Source organism: Bombina bombina, chromosome 1 (assembly GCF_027579735.1).
Source record: "Bombina bombina isolate aBomBom1 chromosome 1, aBomBom1.pri, whole genome shotgun sequence".
NCBI lineage: Eukaryota > Metazoa > Chordata > Amphibia > Anura > Bombinatoridae > Bombina > Bombina bombina.
This window is the reverse complement of record NC_069499.1, coordinates 1,131,320,544-1,131,337,759: the sequence shown is the minus strand read 5'-3', so window position 1 is coordinate 1,131,337,759 and position 17,216 is coordinate 1,131,320,544. Positions and strand designations below refer to the sequence as shown.

The 17,216-nt window shown below is 38.5% G+C and overlaps 1 protein-coding gene across 1 annotated transcript in view; it reads left to right on the top strand.

The window, feature by feature from the left end:
• LOC128641577 (keratin, type I cytoskeletal 12-like) overlaps positions 1–17,216 on the top strand; it is a 105,315-nt gene that overhangs the window by 35,208 nt on the left and 52,891 nt on the right. Inside the window, exons 4-5 of the mRNA XM_053694119.1 lie at positions 6,970–7,126; positions 11,138–11,299. Of these exons, the coding sequence (XP_053550094.1) occupies positions 6,970–7,126; positions 11,138–11,299 (319 nt within the window). The remainder of the gene's footprint in view (positions 1–6,969; positions 7,127–11,137; positions 11,300–17,216) is intronic.

The window sequence follows — 17,216 nt, the reverse complement described above, 5'->3', positions numbered from 1 at the left end:
CATCTATTGTGCACCAAGGAAGACATCAAAGAAATGATGACAGACGTTAAAGGGTAGTATGGTGAAATGAAAAAAGACTAAAAGAGTCTCTACACTGGAGGAGAGCCACAACACTACTTACAACGATGCCCAGCATTTATCCCGCCTAGTCTATGATCAGGACAAAACAATCCATCACCTATTGGAAAAGGTAGAAGACCTAGACAATAGGGGGAGAAGAAACAACCTATGCATTCGGGGCATCCCTGAAACTGTTCTACCAGTGGCTTTAGAGGTGTGCCTTCAGGATCTCTTCAGGACAGTAAAAGGCGACAGCAATGCACCAGAGGTACTAATTGAAAGAGCCCACTGAGCACCCCCAAAAGCACCCTGAGAGATGTTGTACTCAAACTGCTGCATTTCAAGGATAAGGAGGAAATTTTGAAATGCTCCAGGCAGAAGCAAAACATAACCCATGCATGCAACCGAATACAGATTTTTGCTGACTTAAGTCCAACAAAATTACAAAAAAGGAGGGACCTTCATTTCATCACCTCTACACTGTGAGACCACAATGTTGTGTACCGCTGGGGCTTCCCGGTGAGCATCATTGCGACAAGGGGAGATACCACCGCAGTCTACAAGTCCGCTGAAGACCTTCAACACTTCTGAAAAGCCCCGAAAATATCCATCACACCACCTGACTCCAGACCATCCCCCCAAGTAGACTCACCTACATATCCAGGCAGGACAGACCCTGCTCCAACAGAATCTTCCAGAGAGGGCACCGCTACACCACCTGGAGGAGCTGGACCTCTGTTAAACACCAGGGATAATACTTAACAGACTGTACTCTCTTATCTGACAGGACACTCATTGGCAAGGCCACAGATCGTATGATATATATTTATTGATGTTTTTGTTTATGGGCAAGATGGTTGGGATACTTCCCTCATTATTATAGCAATTTTTTTTTTTTAATCTTCTACACCATAGGAATTGTTTCCTCTAGCACTGCATTGGCAGGACAGGGGACATTGGTGACATTAATTGTTATTCTATTATCTATCTTTTCATTGTTTGCACACATACAATATCCATTTGAGGAAGCGCACAGAGCTACCCAATTCACCACTAATTTGGGTATATAGTAAATAAAACTTTCCCTCCTTCACAAAGGGTCACTTTTTTCCTACCTGCAATTCAGATATACAGGAGCACCCAAAATACCCTTGTACTTCCCTATAAATAAATGACTACCAAGATGCAAAGCCGACTGCTCACATTGATAACCATTAACGCCAAAGGCCTGAATAGCCCTGCAAAAAGGTCCATAGCACTCAACCAATTACACAAATACGTGGGGGACATTATATTTGTCCAAGAAAAACACTTTAAGAGGGGAAGAGAACCTACATGTATTAGCAATATATACAGGACCACATTCCTAGCCTCAGGGGACTCAAAAAAAGGTGGAGTATGTATATTCCTTAGCAAGACAGTTACATTCTAACCTGTGCACATCGAGAAAGACATACACGGGTGGTTTATAATCGTCATGGGATTACTTTTTGATCAACCAGTCACATTGGTAAGCGTGCATCTGCCAAACCAAGAACAGCACATACTACTCAAACAGCTAAGTTACAAACTTCTAGAGCATGCAAAGGGCACTTTACTACTTGAGGGAGACCTGAGCCTGCCTTTAGATCCCATCAGAGATATTTCCAGCGGTAGGTCCAGCACCCCAGCTAGAGTTGTCAAGGCAGCAAACACTCAATTCAAGTTGTTAAACTACATGACATATGGCGGACTACTAATCCAAGTTCCAGAGATTATACCTTCTACTAGCACCCACACCAGGTATATACTAGGATTGACTATCTCATGACTGACCAAATTGGACTATCAATAATAAACATTACTAAAATTTTGCCAATCACGTGGTTGGATCACGCCCCGGTACAGTGCAACATTGAATGGTCTAATATCCCTCTGTCCTTCCATATCTATGGAAACTGGACTGATGCACACTTGACAACCCTCTATTTAAGATCAAAATTGACAAAATGCTGGGACAATATTTTAGGGAAAACACCACTAACGACACTTCTAACTTACCACTTTGGGAGTGGTAAGTGCAAGACAAGTGCATTATCAGGGGAGAATTCATAAAGCAAAAAGCTAGGGAAATTAAGTCAAGCAGGCAATTCATGAATTCCACACTTGCACAGATTAAATACTGGGAAAAAGAGCACAAAAAATCCCATCCTCGACTAAAATCGCTGAATCTTTAATTCAGGCCAGGAATAAACTTCAGAACCACCTCCTCAAAGAATACCAACAAAAATCTACCTTTTTAAAACAAAAATACCTTGACATTAATAACAAGGTGGGTACCTCCCTGGCACGGGCCCTTAGGCGCAAGCAGTTAAACACACATATATATCACATCTTGGATGACAGTGGGCACACACATAAAGATAACAAGAGCATTGCGGAGACCATGAGGAAATATTATGAGACGCTATATACAGCTTAGAAAATAAATGTGAGCGCGCGGATATAGAGAAATTTCTGTCAGATCTACATCTCCCCACACTAAACTTAGAGGAATCAGAATATTTAGATTTGTTAATTACCACAGAAGAAGTTAAGCTGGCTATTAAAAGCATGCCAAACGGGAAGAGCCCAGGCCCAGATGGGCTGAGTATAAAATATTATAAAACATACTTACATCATGTTCTTGCACTCACATCGCTATTTAATTTGTTAGTAAAAGAAGGGGGCTTCTCAGAACAAATTCTCACAGCGCATATCACAGTGCTCCCTAAACAAGGTAAACCACCGGATAGACCTGAAAATTTCTGCCCCATCTCACTTCTCAATTCCGACATTAAGATTTACGCAAAGACCTTGGCCTCCAGAATTAACAAATTCTTACCAAAACTGATACACCCAAATCAGGTAGACTTTGTGCTGGGAAGAGAGGCAGAAGACAATACCCTAAAAATCCTACAACTAATTTCACATTCCCAACAACACAAAACGCCACTGGTCCTAGTATCCACTGATGCGGAAAAAGCTTTCGATAGGGTACACTGGCAGTTTTTAAGAACAACACTAAGCCACATGAAATTCAGCAATACTTTTTGGCACACTATACAGCATGCCCACAGCCCAAGTCAAGGTGAATAACCTTCTGTCTGACAAGTTCATAATACACAATGGGACAAGGTAGGGTTGTCCTCTGACGCCTGTCCTTTTTGCCCATGTTATGGAGGTTTTTGCCCAAAAAATACATGTTACAGGAATCAAAATAGGAAACACCGAACATATAATGGCATTATATGTCCTGCTTACACTCGCCAACATTGATACCTCATTACCAAGGACCCTAGACATACTAGAGGAATATGGAAAAGTCTCTAATTTTCACCTGAATCTCACAAAGTCTGAAATATTAAATGTCACATATGATCCAAAGGATCTGCCAGGTTACTCCACAATTCCCCCTGAAGAGACAGCACGTTAAGATGAAATATCTGGGAATCTATCTGTCCCCAGACCCCCAAGTGTTATTCCAGCTTGAAAAACAAAACAATATCCTGGCTGGGTCTGATTAATGTCATCAAGATGAATATCCTTCCCAGAATCCTATATATTCTGCAGGCGACCCCCATATCTCTCCCAACAAGCTACATACCCACACTTCAGGCACATATAGAACACTATATATGGAAAGTTATTAAACCTAGAGTAGCCAAACACATTCTTTATCTTCCCAGGGACAAAGGAGGGCTCTGAGTGCCCAACATTAGTGCATATAAACAGGCTACCACTCTGCAAAGATTGTTAGAGTGGTGTCAAATTGACACACACAAAGAATGGGTACAACTAGACTGTGACATTATAGAAACTGACAATGCAGGCATGTCGGCTTGGTTACACGTGAAACAGACACAAAGCAGCGGTGCTTTATCCACTGCTGTCTGACTTCTATGCTAATTGGGATAAAATAATTAACACCTCAATGGGCATATCCTCCGCTTTTTCCCCACTGACACCTATTTGTGGTAATCCAGCACTGCCTTGGAACCTTAAAGACATACAAGAAACACAGGGAACGCACATTAAGGACAAAACATTATTTTCTCTCTTAAAAGGCAATAAACTTAAATAGTTGACAGAGGTACAGGAAATATATGATGACAGGTGCATAAACTGGTACCCCTATGCTCAATTGACTGACTTCCTGAACACCTACCACCATAAAAGTCACCTCACTAGACCACTGACAATGTTCGACACTTTATGTGAACGGAGCACACCTACAAAACATGCCATATCAATCCTGTATAAAATACTCCTACAACCAGACAACCACACACTCCCTACGTACACGAAAACGTGGGAGAAGAAACTGAGCACAGACATCACCCCCCAGGAGTGGCGAACAGCCTTTGAAGCTACCTAAAAGGCATCTATTTCCAGAGTCTAGTTATATATTCCTTTCAAGGTGGTACCTTACACCTAGCAGATTACAACGCATATATAAAACTGCCAATGTGAAATGTTGGAGAGGTTGCGGAGGAGATGGAACACCCACAAACATTTGGTGGGACTGTCCTAAATTAGACATATACTCGGTGGAGATTCTATCACACAACACAAGAGCGGTAGGGAAAAACATCCCAAATGACCCCAAAACACTTCTACACCTTTCTCTTCACAAAATTGAGAACAGGGCCCTTAAACCCCTAATTCTTGTCATGCTCAACAGTGCAAAGCTTCTAATCCCCCAAAAATGGAAGTCACAGGATGCTCCAACCGTAACAGATTGGAAAAAGCAGGTAGTCATGATGTTACAGCTGGAGAGGTACCATCACATGCCAAAGGGAACCAAGAACCATAGACATTCATGAACTCATGCTAGACGAATGGGTTCAATGCAGGGCTAGAATTACATGAGTGGCCACTGGCCCAGACTAAGTCTAATAAAGGCGTGAGATCCCCAAAATGTTTCCGTTTATTTTGTGTGCCAATAAAGCACCTTTGCACAAATCCAGTGAGTGCATGCTATATATGGAACTGTAATATTGCTTGCCTGCACCCTGGTAGCTGGTTTTGAAGGTGGGAGTGCGCTCTGTCAGAGTAATTATATATATATATATATATATATATATATATATATATATATATATATATATATATATATATATATATATATATATATATATAAAAGAAAATAGAGAGACACACTCAGCTGAGACAGAACAAAATCTAGAATAAATTCCATGCCTGTTCATTTTCAGTGCCACTCAGGGTGTACTCGTTTAGTACACTATGGGGTAGATTTATCAAATGTTGGCATTTATCAAATGCCGTCCACAGCATATTTGTGGCCGATCAGCCGCTAGCAGGGGATGTCAATCATTCTGATCGTATCCAATCGGGATGATTGCAGTTCGCCACCTTAGAGGTGGCGGATGAGTTAAGCAGCAGCAGTCTTATGACCGCTGCTTCTTAACTTAAGTTTCAGGTGGACCTGAATCTTCGGGGGTAGATTGCAGCATTCGCTGCTTGAGATGAGAAATCTACCCCTTGGCCTTTTCACAGAGAAAATTTTTTTGTGTAGCATATCAGTCTGACCATGCCCAATGACAGTCCAGCGCCGAAATACCAGGCAATTCTTCTCTGAACAAAAGAAACAACAAACCCCAAAAGTATGTTTCGGCCTACTGTGGACCTTGTCAGTGAGGTGCAGTTGCATCTCTCTAGGGAATGTGTGCAAGGAGTCCACATCTGGTTTCCCCTTTAACTCTCAGGGTGACCCAAGAGCAATTTGCATAAACAAGAAAATAGTGTTATTCGAGTTTTAACAAATGGCTTTTAACATTTTTCTCATGTATTTTTTATTTTTTTTAAAGATTATATATATATATATATATATATATATATATACACACAAACATTTGTCTCATAAAAAGCCTACAGTTGGATTTCTAATATTCTGTGTGGCCTAAAGTAAATAGATTAAATAAATGAGGCACAACAGATCATTCTTTATTGCTTTAGTAACAGTAAATTCCACAAGTCTCCAATAATTTCTTGATAGTCATTCTTGCAGCAGACATTCTTAAAGAATAAACCCAGAAGTGACTATAATAGTTGTGAACATTCCTTTAGTTATACAGCAGTTAAAAAAATAGCAACAGTGAAGTAATTGAAAGATAGAATCAGTCTTATATTAATATTACATCTAACAAGTAAATTATTTGTATTTTTATAGCTCAGTGGAGCACATAAGATACTCTGAGTTCAGATATGTTAAACATTAAATCTAGGAATTATTTTAAGCTAATAATGACTTACTAACTAAATATAAGGATTTTTACCAGAATGTGTCATTTGTTATCTGAGGATACCAGAATATTTTGCAATGTCAGAAAAGTTAACTAACAAAGGCCCATGTGTTTATTCCTTACTTACGACCAATGCCATCACTGCTAATTGATCATGCAATACAACCATTGTTATTTAACAAGAAGGATTATAAATCTCTCAGGAAGTTTCCTTGGATATAAGGAACACATTTTCAGAAGGAAACATTTGCCTTTTGTCCCCCATTTGGAGCTGCAAAAAAGCTGCATAAAGGGCGCTCATGGTTAATTTATGAGTAATTTAGGTGTATTTTCCATGAAAGAAAGGTCTGTTGTTTTTGTTGAGCTAATTAAATCTAAAGGCTTTGTTATTTATTTAATAAGGTAGAGTAATGAGTACCTTTGTCATGATTGATAAACATTCATCTATTCATACTTGCATTTCTGGCTTCCTTAATGTTGTCAGCTTTATAACTACTTTGCCATTTCTGCCCATAATAAAATATTTTAGCTTATAGTATTCAAGGATTATCTGCATCCCTTTAATGTGCAACAGTAAAGTTGAGGTATTTAAAAATGAATTAAAATATTTCTAAACCGTTTTTAGGTACGAAGCTGAACGTTCCGTTCATCAGACTATAAGGTCAGAGGTTAAGGATATGAAGAATGCAGTGCAAAACCTAGAATCTGACAGAGCCAGACTAGAGGTAGATGTCCGAATTCTAATAGAGGAGCTAAATGGCATCAGGAAGGACCACAAGGAGGTAATCTATTTTTATTATACACTAGGGGATCAATTAGAGTCTAATGGACAATTATACAGTACTTTTTGGGGGATATCTATTAAGCCGTCAACTGTGTTGCATACGCCGGCACCAATACGCTCGCCTAACATCACGGCCGCTTATCTCAATAAGCTCTCCTTATTTATTAAAAAAGCCGGCAAAAAGACGTGCACCAAGTATGGGGCGATGAGCATTGGACTGTTGTTAACTAACAGCCATCGATCTTGCGTCTATTCAGCTTTTCCCCAAATTTATTTAAACCCTGTCACCAAATGCCGCCACTATACTAAAATGTTTAACCCCTATCCTGCCACTCCCCAGACCCCTCTGCAACCTAAATAAATGTATTAACCCCTATCCCACCTCTCCCCGCCTGTAATGATACGTGTTATGTAGTAGAACAAGTGGTGTGTGAAGTTCTGGTACCTAGTATCCACTATTGTAGGACCACTCAGCCTCACACCAAACCTTGGATTCACACAGATCTAACTTATAGGAATCCGGTTTTGCTCATTGAACTGAGGGTCACTACTGCAGGGTACAGAGTGAAAACGGAGCTGTCACGCAACCAAATAAATGATAGAGAAGTATCTAATGATAGATAGGACTATGTGTCAAGGTTACAATTGAATGTAAGTATGATAGAAGATACTGCAATATAAGGTAGACAAGATATATATATATGATAGACTTACACACTCAATATGCAATACTAAAGTACAGCATGGCAAAGCATATAGAGCCTAAGAAATATGTCATTAGTCAAACTAAATGTATTCAGGGATAATGAAAAAGAGATATGTTTGGTTAATAGAGCACAAGCACAGAATGAGATTGATGGAGCTTATACCAAAATAGAGTACAAAGATAGTCAATGAAATCACAGTATGTAACTGAAATACTTGAGGAGATGGCAGTAAACAGATAGTTAATTTGGAATATGCAGATATTATTAGTTATGGGAGTCTGGTGAGATAATGAGCAAATACAGTCAATATGGTTAGATGAAATGAAGCAACAAGCGTGTCAATGAATTCAAAGATCCACTTAAGCATGCAATGAGTTATGGCAGGTAATGATGTTATTCACAAATGGAGGTAGCAAACAGTCAATAAGCGTAATGGTGATGAAATAGTAAATATGAAAGTCAATGTAATATCCAGCAATGTTAGAAAGTGAATACAGACCAAATCCAAGTTGTACTTCAGGAACAGCGTGGGAGCAAATGCAGTTAATACTGTTACCCTTGAAGGAGAGAGTGAGAGAGGCACGGTACACGCGCTGCAGGAACGCTGAGATGCCGGGTGTGACGTCACACACACACGGAATAGCGAAAGTAGGAATACTGCAGCTAAACTTTTGGTTCCGGTTTGAATGCAGTATCTGCAGGAGACGTTTTAGTTGTTCAGGTAGAGAGAAGCTGAGTTGGGAGTGCTCAGCAGAGTTTCACTGGAGTAGGTAAATAATCCCCTTATTCAGAGGAACGGACTAGGTTTCTCTGACAGCAGTCACGTATAGTAACAAAAGCAAATTACCAAGCAGGGAGCATAGAGAGGAGGGGCCTTAAATAGGGTACAAGGAGTAAGATTTAAAAGAACAAATCCCTGACACCGCCCCAACATAAATAAATGTATTAACCCCTATCCCGATGCTCCCTGACCCCGCCGCAACATAAATACATTTATTAACCCTTATCCCGCCACTCCCTGACCCCATCGCAACCTAAATAAATGTATTAACCCCTGTCCTTCCACTCCCTGACTCCGCCACAACCTAAATAAACGTATTAACCCCTAAACCTCTGGCCTCCCACATCACTTCCACTAACGAAACCTATAAACCCCTAAACCGTCAGGTCCCCCACATTGCCAAAATCTAAATCAAGCTATTAACCCCTAAACCTAACAACCCCCTAACTTTAAATTAAAATCACAACATCCCTATCTTCATATAAATTTAAACTTTCCTGTAGAATTAAAAGAAACTAATTTAAAATATTATTTAACCTACCCTAACTATTATACTACAATTAAATAAAACTACCAATTCAATTAACTAAATTACATATTAAAAAACCCTAACCCTACTCAAATTATTTAAATACACTATTACACCTTATTAAAAGTACTACATTACCAAAAGAAAATAAACTAAGTTACAAAAAAAACCCATTAAATTACGAAAAAAAAACACATTATCAAAAATAAAAAAGAATTATACCTAATCTAAAAGCCCTATCAAAATAAAAAAGCCCCCCCAACATAAAAAAACCCTAGCCTACAATAAACTACCAATGGCCCTTAAAAGGGATTGCCCCAAAAAAATCAGCTTTTACCTGTAAAAAAAAATACAAGCACCCCCCAACAGTAAAACCCACCACCCACCCAACCAACCCCCAAATAAAAAACCTATCTAAAATAACCTAAGCTCCCCATTGCCCTGAAAAGGGCATTTGTATGGGCATTGCCCTTAAAAGGGCATTTAGCTCTTTACATGCCCAGGCCCTAATCTAAAAATAAACCCACCCAAAAAACCCTTAAATAAACCCCCGACAATCCACTTACAGTTATTGAAGTCACGCTTGAAGGATCTATCCAGCCGGCAAGAAGTCTTCATCCAGGTGGCCTCTTCAATCTTCATCCAGCCAGGGAAGTCCTCATCCAGACAGCATCTTCTATCTTCATCCATCCAGCGCGGAGCGGGTCCATCCTGAAGACATCCGAAGTGGAGCATCCTCATACGGTCGCAGCCGTAAACTGGAACTTCAATGCAAGTGACGTCATCCAAGATGGCATCCCTTGCATTCCTATTGTCTGAAAGATTCAATCAGCCAATAGGATTTGAGCAGCTCTCACTATTTTGGCTGTTCCAATCAGCCAATAGGATAAGATCTCAATCCTATTGGCTGATTGGAACAACTAATAGGATGAGACCTACTCAAATCCTAATGGCTGATTGGCAGCTCAAATAGCATAGCGATCTGCGCGTGCACATTTGCACTTCAAGGTTCAGTCTGATTGTAGTTAGCATGCTCTCAGTAAATTACATAGGGCGCATGGTGAGGCTGCGATTGGCTGAAACAGCTGTCAGTCAAATTACAGAATTAGAAAATCTGTGACAGAGGCTGAATTAAAGCAGTCACCGAGCCTCACAAAACCTGTGTTTTATCGAAGTTGAATTAGAGTGAAAATAAAATAAGCACATTGATATGCTTAACATTACTAGATTTTCCAATATTTTAAAAGTTAGTGATGTGAATTTACCATCACTTTAACATGTAAAATATTATTTTCTGTGCATACTGTACAAGGGGATTCATCCAAATGCCTGTAATGCATTATATTGAGCTGCCAAATGGCCATTTAATTTAACATTTTTGTTTAAATTTTACTTTTCCATCCCAATTTGAACTTAACAACTAAAAATATATTGTGGTTGCAAACTTTTATTGGACAATGCCACTTGGGATTGTAATCATTCAAAAACAACCTGACAATATATGCTGAAACCAGAATTTTTATATTTAGAGCGAAATGAAAAAGATTGTGATTGAGGTCTTGGTTAGTTGTAAATTTATACAGGTACCTGTTTTGTCCAGTGTTGGTAAAACAATACAAAAGAGATATAATTTAATTGTTTTAATAATTACACTATAATTTATTCTACTGGTGAATGTTTATTTAGAAGTTGGGCACAATCCTTTAGAAAAGACCCGGTTATTTATCTACAAAAATCCCCATAGACTTTTCGATATTCTGTTGAAAATCATTATATACGTTTTTCTAAAGGCTTGATATCAACCCCTTAATGTTTAAGATTTAGACTTATTTCTGATTTTGTTCATAAATATGACTAGTAAAAGAAAAAACTAAGAAAAACCCCACATTGCTGTAACCAAAGCGCAAACAATAGAAATATATGACTCATTCCAATTATATTAATTGTGTGTGATTAATTTTTAACATCACTACTATATTGTTCCCCCTTTAGGAATTAGAAAAGTTTCATGCTTGCGCCAGAGGTTTTGTGAACGTGGAAATGGACAGTCTGCAGGAAACAGACCTTACCAGAGCATTAGAAGAGATACGAGCAAACTACTGGGCAATAACAGAAAGACATTGTAGGGATATGGAAACATGGTTTCTCTATAAGGTACACTACAAGAAATAGGATCCATGTCTGCATATTCTATACAAAATAATGATATGGAGCAGCTAATGAACATATTAGAATATACAGTTTTTGTGATGATGATCTATTTAAATGGATCACACTTGCACTTTATTTTATTATGTCTAAAAATATCATTAGTATAACGGTAATTCAACTAACCTGACTGGATTATTGCCTGCAATTCTTCCCCCGTGTTTAATATTCTAAGCTTCAATAACATGCCCAACATTAAGTGGTCATATGTTGCTAAAACTTTTTATTAGAAAATATATTACATCCCCACTTTGTAGGGTTAAAGTAGATATACGGCAAGATTATGAGTAGCACACTCTCGTTTGTGTGTGAGCGATATCGGATTTTCCCTCCCATTTGAGCGCAAGTTAAATTCCACTCTAAATTCAAACTAATCAGCGCAATCGCAATTTGCACTCGTCAGGTTAGCGTAACTTCAGAGCTCTAAAAAGCTGCACAAAACACATCAAAATTGCATTGTACAGTACAGTTGCTCTCATATTCACACTGTCTGATAAAAAATATTAAACAAAAAATTTGCATTCATAAATTATAAAGGATGAAAGGTCTTAGATGTCAGAAGAAAAAAAGGCTGCATATGCGCATTGGAGCCCTTTTCAGCCAATTAGCTGAAAAAATGAAAAAGCATACTTATGCAATATTCAAATAAAGTTTTATAGTGTATTTTTATTGTAAATATTTCACATTACAATGTTTTTCACATGGGGGAATGTGTTTGTTTTATTTTTAAATAGTTCTTAATATACCTATATCTATATCTGTGTATAATTATATCTATAGGTATAGATATATATTTTACCAAAACACCATAAGATATACAGTACATAGAAACATTTATTTAAAAATAAATAGAACATATTTCTGTGGAGAACATTGGATTTTAAAATAGTCATATTTTATATCGGGTTAGCGCACTTGAATAATCCAAATTGGGTAAGACGCAGGGCTGGATTGGCCTACCAGGATACCAGGAAATTTCCCGGTGGGCTGCAGCAGCTGGGGCTGGAAGGCTACAACTTAAAGGGGTGATTAATGGATGCAATTGGGTTTTAGGGTGCATATATAATATCAATCTGGCATTTGTATTTAATGCAAAGTAATATAATTTAATTGTGAACAAAATATCGGGGAAGGAGTATCCCAGTAATCCCCCTTGAGAGAAATTGGTCCTGTGCATTCTACCGACTCAACAGAAAATAAGGATGGTCTTCATATTTTTCCAGGGCTGCTTTTTATTCCCAGTCCGGCCCTGGTAAGACGAGAGTATGGGTGTTTGCATGCTCCATTGAAGTCTAAGGGAGATTGTGTTAATGCAATCATAATTTTGTGAGATCTATCTTTTTAATTGTGTCAACTTTCGCAAGTGCGCAAAACTTGTAATAAACGCGCAACCCAACAAGCACAAAAAGCCTTTGTCTAGCAAGTTAACGTGCTAGCAGGGGTGCAAAAAAGAGCGCCACTTTTATTTTAGCTCATAGTTAATAAGTTCAGTTGGGAAACAAATGTTAAATTACTAAAATCAAATAAAATTGTAGCTCAAAGACAAAAGAAAGGTGGAATGGAATTATTTTGAAGCTTGCATTTTTGCGCTTGCAATAATTTCTCAAGCAGAAAATTCAAAGATAGAACCCTGGTATGAGATAGAAAAAAAGTCTATGTTGGAAAGAATCAAATTCTTGCCTCTGGACAATCAAATCCCATGAGGAGGCAAAGAATAAATGGGAAGGCTCAGTGGTGATGGGAAATATTGTTAGCTCCTGGAAAAAGATTATGAAAAATCTGGGAATTCATAATAAGATCTTAAGCTTTTTCCCAATAAATACCATATTGGCTAATATAGACAATATCAACCTAAAGAATTGGCAAAAAAAGGAAGGTATGAATATCTCAGACCTGTTGGTTGGAGATCAGATAAAGAGTTTCCAGACACTACAGATAGAACTTAGTCTGCCGCCTAGAGAAGTATTTACATATTTAAGAATTAAATGGTTTCTAGAAAGACATCTAGCAAAGGATAAGACCCAATTAATCCGTAAATTGGAAATATTATTAGACAAAAAAGAAGTAAAAAACATCACATCTATGTGTAATAATTTCCTTCAGGATATCACACCTATAGAAATCTCAGTTGCTAGAATTAAATGGGAAATAGATCTAAAGTGGGAGATAAATTTAAAAGAATGGATCAGAAATTCTGCACAAGTGAGTAAATGGGTGAGATGTATTAATGTGAGAGAAAAGTGCTGTTTTCGAGTGTAAAAGAGAGCTTCGGATCAAAAGACAATGGAGACTAGAAAGTAAGCTGATAGAAGGATGGGAATCTTGGATTGAGAAATTATCACTTATATCACAATAGGGCAGATGACATTTTAGATGAGCCTAAGACTCCCACGGTAAATAGGAATAAATGAACAAAGTGTTAAAAAATAGTCCTACAAGGAGGGAGAGATTCAGGGCAAAGAAGAAGTATTTCTATTTTTTTTTCTTTTTTTTCTTTTGTAGTTAGTTTTTGCCTCTTTTCTTCTTTTTTATGTGATGTTTTGAATTGTGTATGTCCTGATACCTCTTTTCATCATCAAAAGAGATAGACCCATGGAAAAGATTCGACAAAGACGGAGAAATAAATTTGAGCATATTAATATATAATTTATCTGATTTAAGCGGTTATTTAAAAAGGAAAAGAAAACTTAATATAGTTAAAGGGACACTGTACCCAAAAATTTTCTTTCGTGATTCAGATTGAGCATGACATTTTAAGCAACTTTCTAATTTACTCCTATTATCAAATGTTCTTCATTCTCTTGGTATCTTTATTTGAAATGCAAGAATGTAAGTTTAGATGCAGGCCCATTTTTGGTGAACAACCTGGGTTGTCCTTGCTGATTGGTGGATAAATCCATCCACCAATAAAAAAGTGCTGTCCAGAGTACTGAAACCAAAAAAAAGCTTAGATGCCTTCTTTTTCAAATAATGATAGCAAGAGAACGAAGAAAAATTGATAATAGGAGTAAATTAGAAAGTTGCTTAAAATTGCATGCTCTTTCTGAATTACAAAAGAAAACATTTGGGTACAGTGTGCCTTTAACAATTTTAATTAAAGCTATGACGTTAACACCTCGAGGATTTCTAAAGTGGTTAATGACCCTCTGCTTAGGAATTCCATTGACAGGATTAATACTGGGTGGACTGAGCTATTATAAAAAAAATAGAAAAATCACTTGTGCATTACCCCGTAAAAAGCTGTCCAAAGAACTCTTCAAGACCGCTTCTTCATAACTACTGTTTCTGGCGAGTCTGAAGACTCGCCAGAAACGCGGGCCCACAAACTCCCTACGGAGCTTGTTAAATGGGCCTTCTCTCTCTCTCTCTCTCCACCTAGCAACTGGAGAATACATTACTCTCATTTAATTTAACACAGGTGAGAAAAATACCTTCCTGATTTCTCACCTTCAGCGTGTGTAAACTGAGGAATGGAACACTGGCCCGCCCTCTCTCCAATGTTCCACCCCAGGGACCCAAAAATACAGCAGCTTAATTCCTAGCCACATTTTATATAATACAATTCCCTGGGGCTTAGAAATGAAATACACATTTCAACATAGTAGGAGAAATATAAACCTGGTCACTCACAATTCCCTGTTCTCTGTCACACATCCTCCCCCCAGCTCAGACCTATTTGGGGTGAGAGGGCTCAGACCATAAACAATTAACTTGAGAAAGACCATCTGCATTATCTTGTTCTTCTTGTTCTTTACCAGCCCTATGCTCTATGGTATAATTAAAAGGTTAAAGACTAAGCAACCACCTGGTCACTCTGGCATTTTTCTCCTTGTTCTGCCTCATCCATGTTAATTGACCATGGTCAGTAACCAGTCTAAATTGTCTCCCAAGCAGGTAATATCTCAAAGTTTCCAAAGCCCATTTGATGGCTAAACATTCTTTCTCTACTATGGAGTACCTCTGTTCACGGAATTCATTTTTCTACTTAAATACATAAATGGGTGTTCTTCTCCCCTATAAACTTGAGAAAGTACTGCTCCCAAGCCCACATCAGATGCATCAATACTGGGTCAGCAAACAATTCCTCTTTTAAAACACCAAATGCACACTCTGCTTCAGGGATTCATTTCTCCATTACCGAACTTTTAGCTTTAGTGAGCTCTATCAAAGGGTTAGCAATAGTAGCAAAATTAGGGATGAACCGGCGATAATATCCTGTTACCCCCAGAAATGCCCTTACTTGTCTCTTAGTCACAGGACGGGGCCAACCTGAAATAGCCTCAACTTTACTCTGTTGTGGTTTAAGGAGCCCCTGACATATTGTGTAATCCAAGTATTTTGCCTCTTCTAATCCTAGAGAGCATTTTTCAATGTTAGCAGTTAACCCTGCAGCCCACAGTGCATCTACAAAAGCCTAAACATGGGGAAGATGTGTTTCCCAGTCCGCACTGTGAATTACCACATCATCCAGATAGGCAGCTGCATATGCTCTATGAGGCCTAAGTATTTTATCCATCATACGCTGAAAGGTGGCTGGAGCAGCATGCAAACCAAATGGCAACAATTTATATTAAAATCGGCCCTCAGGTGTAGAAAAGGCTGTTTTCTCTTTTGCTCTGTCTGTCAATGGGACATGCTAGTAACCTTTAGTCAGATCTAAGGTGCTCAGATATTTAGATCTACCTAATCTCATAGGGTAAGCGTCAAATTTGGAAATATCATTCAGTTTGCGAAAATCATTACAAAACCTTATTTCACCATTTGGCTTAGGCACCAAAACAATTGGGTTGCTCCACTCACTTTGTGAAACCTCTTTTACTCCCAACTTAAGAATCTTTTTGACCTCTGTACTAACTGGCTCTCTCCTGGCCTCAGGTATTCAGTATGGCTTCAAATGAATTATTTTCCTGGGTTCTGTAATTATATCATGCATGATTACATTTGTTCTCCCTGGTATTGGGGAAACAACAGCTCTGTTTTTAGACACAAATTCTCTCACTTTATAATTAACGGTCCGCAAGACATCACTGAATGTGGAGAGCAATATGCTCTCCATATTCAGCATTGCACCAGCAGCTCACAAGAGCTGCTGTTGCAACGCCGCCCCGTGCATACTTGCGGCCAATGGGCCGCCAGCAGGGGGTCTCAATCAACCCGATTGTACTCGATCGGGTTGAATTCCGGTGATTCCTGTCCATCTGCTCAGAGCAGGTGGACAGGGTTATGGAGCAGCGGTCTTTGTGACCGCTGCTCCATAACTTGTGTTTCTGGCGAGTCTGAAGACTCACCAGAAACATGGACCATCAAGCTCCATTCGGTGCTTGATAGATAGGCCCCATTGTCTGTCCCTTGCACCCATACTACATTGCATAGGCTCCCCCCCCCTGTGTACAGTTGCATGCAATATGCCCTAACTCTTGGCATTTAAAACACCTTATTTGTTCACCGATAGTTCTCAATTCCATGGATGGACATCTGAGAGATGGTTTTGCTATTTCTGAACCAGATACATTATTACAACAGCTTAATGATAAATATATACAAATAGATTTTAAGCCAAAATCACAATTTAACCCCCCACGTGTAAGGAACTCTCATATCAGTATCTTCCAGTCGATGGTACTAAGAGATTTTGAGAAACTTTCCAAAAAAACTAAATACAAACACAATTTAAATCCAGGTGAACGCCTAGCACTCCAAACATTGGCCTCTAATAAAAACATCATAATACGCCAGGCTGATAAGGGAGGAGGGATTGTCCTCCAAGATAGGGCAGATTATATTTTGGAGGCTGACAGGATTCTGAAAGATGAAAGCTACTATAAAATATTAGCAAAAGACCCTACCCCTATATATCAAAAAC